The sequence below is a fragment of the Odontesthes bonariensis genome, chromosome 12, assembly GCF_027942865.1.
Source record: "Odontesthes bonariensis isolate fOdoBon6 chromosome 12, fOdoBon6.hap1, whole genome shotgun sequence".
Lineage (NCBI taxonomy): Eukaryota > Metazoa > Chordata > Actinopteri > Atheriniformes > Atherinopsidae > Odontesthes > Odontesthes bonariensis.
The window spans coordinates 31,706,132-31,709,584 of record NC_134517.1 but is presented as its reverse complement, the minus strand read 5'-3'; the positions used below and the strand labels follow the sequence as shown (position 1 = coordinate 31,709,584).

The 3,453-nt window shown below is 43.2% G+C and overlaps 1 protein-coding gene across 1 annotated transcript; it reads right to left on the bottom strand.

Annotated features, from left to right (window-relative positions):
* Positions 1-255: 255 nt before the first annotated feature.
* LOC142396244 (trace amine-associated receptor 13c-like) lies at positions 256-2,928 on the bottom strand. The gene is made up of 2 exons (XM_075478796.1): positions 2,697-2,928; positions 256-2,441 (listed from the first exon to the last, which is right to left on the bottom strand). The coding sequence occupies exons 1-2, from the start codon at positions 2,870-2,872 to the stop codon at positions 1,625-1,627; spliced, it is 993 nt and encodes a 330-aa protein (XP_075334911.1). The 5' UTR covers positions 2,873-2,928; the 3' UTR covers positions 256-1,624.
* Between the last annotated feature and the right edge of the window lie 525 nt (positions 2,929-3,453).

Sequence of the window (3,453 nt, the reverse complement as noted above, 5' to 3'; positions counted from 1 at the left end):
TGCAAAACTGAACATTTCAATATAAACATTCATACCATATTTTGTGTTGTGTGTTATGTGAGTTGGAGATCAATGCTCTCATGCTTCAGTGCTACTGCCAGTCTCCTTAAGGCTCTAGCATGGTTGCCGCGTCTGCTCGCGCGAGCGGTGTTGATGACGTCACGAGTTCGTGCCCGCCATAGGACCCTATATAGTGGCGCAAGTCGTTGCGCGCCAGTAGTTGCGCGCCAGTAGTTGCAATTTTCTCCGTCACAGAGGTGGCGCTGCTACGTGAAGGTTACCTCTACTCTACAACCACGAAAGGGAGAAGAAAACAATGCCGCTGTCAAGAGCAAGAATACTGTAATTAATGATACTGCTGCAGTTTTCGGATAATTTTAATTTTTTAATTCAGTTAAAAGAGGTGAAGGTTTGAAGCCCCCGGCATCAACAGAGTCTCTGCCCTCTTCTTTGCCTTCACGTATCTGTCCCGTAGCTGCTTCCACACATTCTTACAGAACTCTCCCTCTTTCACCAAAGTTCTGCCCATCTCTGTGCACCAGTTTGGGCAGTTTACGTGGTCCCTGTGCTGTTTCACTGCAGTTTCGTACAGCTGCCTGTACAAACGCACCTCCTCACTGAGCCTGGTCTCACATCGGTCCATCCGGTTCGTTGTGCTCGGCGCCGCCAAGTTACAAAAATCGACTGGTGCACGACAACGCGCTGCGCCGTCTGTTCAAGGGAAGCGCCAGGCCTGAAACGTCATTTTGACGTCACGGTCCACCACCGCCGTGACAGACGCGGCAACCATGCTACCGCCTTTAGTCGAACTTATTTGTTTAGATAGAACCCAAGAAGTCTAAGAGAAAGGTTACATTAACAAGATCATCTCTGACTTTATTTGGAATAAGAAACCACCTTGTATCCGTAAGGAATTTTAACAAAGACCCAAATCAATGGGCGGGATGGCCTTACATCATTTCCAATTATACTACTGGGCAAGTAATCTGAGAGCCTTGGCTTACTGGCTTCAAACCTATGCTATCAACGAGCTCCCTGCCTGGGTCCAAATGGAGGCTGATGCGAGCCTCCCATTATCCCTCCCAGCCTTGTTATACTCGGCCATGCCTATCACACCACGCCGAGCATCTATTGCCCCCCTAGTCTACCATTCACTACGAATATGGGCTCAGGTGCGAAAACACTTTGGCTGGCACTTTGGGTGTCACACTTCAAAGTGAAGAAGACACACACAGACTGAAAGAGAAAAGCTGTCAGCAAGAGCAGGCCCAGAGAGGGAAATGCAGACCTCTTGTGACTGAAAGGATGACTGAAGAACGTCATTTAAACCTGATGTTTTAAACAAGTATAGTTGTGACCAATGTAGTTTTTCCAGAGTTCATTGAACAGGATTATCTCTGTTAATAAATGTGGGGAGACTTAAAAAAAGAAACCTGAGCTATCCTTATACGTAATTAATGTTAAAATGTCCCATACCTGTCTACAGAGGCAATGTGAATATTAATTTCAGACTGAATGGTAACTCTTCATGTTGTTACACTATGAAGTGAAACAACATGAAGAGTTACCATCATCATTGTGAGTCCACAATAATATAACCCTTCTAATAAATTGTAATCTTGTCCTACAGTATGTTGGCCTGACAGGAGCCAGGCTGCAATATCTGAAGAGTTAATATAAATTTAACTGCTTTTCTAAACCAGGGATAGAACAGTGCATAAATCACTGGGTTCAAACAGGAGTTAAAATAGTACAGATGAAAGACAAAGGAGGCAGAAGAGTTATTGAGCAAATCAGCCCCTACAAGAGAGATGCAGAAATATGGGCAGAATGATATCAGAAAGACAATCATGAGAACACCAAGAGTCCTGGCTGCTTTTAACTCAGATTTCTTTGTTTTTATAGTGACTGAAAGTTGGAGTTTGGCAGCTGTAACATGAGAGCGCATGGCACGAGCCTGAGACACAGCCACCACAAATACTCTCATATACAGAACTATGATGACAGTAACTGGAAGAATGAAGGTTAAAACAAGATCTACAGTTCCTGAAATGTCATCAATAAAGATCACACATTCTCCATAACAGGAATTGTGTTTACCTAACAGAGTCAGGTCATCTTTTACAAATAAAAGGTTGTATATAGCAGAGCAGAGCCAACACAGACACACACAGAGTTTAACTCTTCTCTCAGTCACTCTGGTTGGGTAATGCAGAGGGTCACAGATTGCCACATAACGGTCAATTGATATGAGCACCATGTCTCCTACTGAGGCAGAAGTGATGATGTAGCACAAACAGTTATATAAAAAACACATGAGGTCACCAAGAAACCAGCAGGTTGTAACTCGGATAACTCCCGCTGGTATTATCACGAGACCAACAAGAAAGTCTGAGACAGCCAGAGAGAGGAGGAGGATGTTTGTGGGTGTGTGGAGCTGCCTGAAATGACACAGAAAAGCAGAATTAAAACAGGATTTTATCTGAAAGGTAAAACTATACAAATAATTATTAACAACATTTGTTTTCTGATCTTCCAAATCTATAGAATAGATAACACTACAATGTGTGCACAAATATTTAGAAAGTCTAATTTCAGCAGGTGCCACATTATTCCACAGAAGTTTGATTATAATTTACTTTTAAATGTACAACGAGGAAAAAAAGAGCAAATTAGGTTAGAAAGTCTATCTCTGCCTGTAGTGGGAGACTGAGATGATGACGAGCAGGTTGAGCATCACAGTGAGCACTGGGAGGGAGGACAGCACGACCCAAAGGACCACAAGTTCAGACAAAGAAGATACAGGCTTCTTGCAGGAGCTGTTTGAGAGATGTGGAAAGCAGAGCTCTACTCCATCCTGCATCTCCATCATCAGAGACCTGCAAAGAGCTGCAGCTCTGACTGCTTTCTGGAACAAACTTGATTATATAGCTGATACTTCTGTACTCAGCTCTATCTCTAACACCTCCCCTCCTCTTTCTCAGGTGGACATCGATGTCCCTCCTTCCTCCCTCTTCACAACAAATCACCACCTTCATGATCTTCCTTGCATCCCTGCTTGTATTGGTGTCACTCTCTCTTATGATTCTAGTTTAGTTTGAAAGAGAAGGAGGCATATTCCAACTAAAGAGTCCAGTTTTACCTTTTGTAGCATCACATAATCAATACTGTCTGGAAATGGAGTAATGAAATCACTAATAAAGTCACTGTTTACGTCAGCTCGTTCTTTTCAGAAAAAGGAAAGAATATTATTTATTTCCAAATCAATGCAGCATATTGTAGTGTTGTTAATGTTAATAATGTTTGACCTCAGCCCGAACTGCGGGTTAGTGACAGACTTCCTGTGTTGTGGTCAGAAAGTGCTGGTGTTAGTTCAGCCCTGTGTTTTGATCGCTCGCCTGCTCTGGTGTGGACTGAAGCAGTGTTGCCGATTTAGCGACTTTTGGCCATCTC

What these genes read in the sequence shown, in the direction of transcription:
- LOC142396244 (XM_075478796.1), bottom strand. Translation starts at nt 2,872, where the DNA reads ATGATGGAGATGCAGGATGGAGTAGAGCTCTGCTTTCCACATCTCTCA. An exon ending in ATCTCAGTCTCCCACTACAG is followed by an intron (nt 2,442 to 2,696) that starts GCAGAGATAGAC and finishes GTGTCATTTCAG; the next exon opens with GCAGCTCCACACACCCACAA.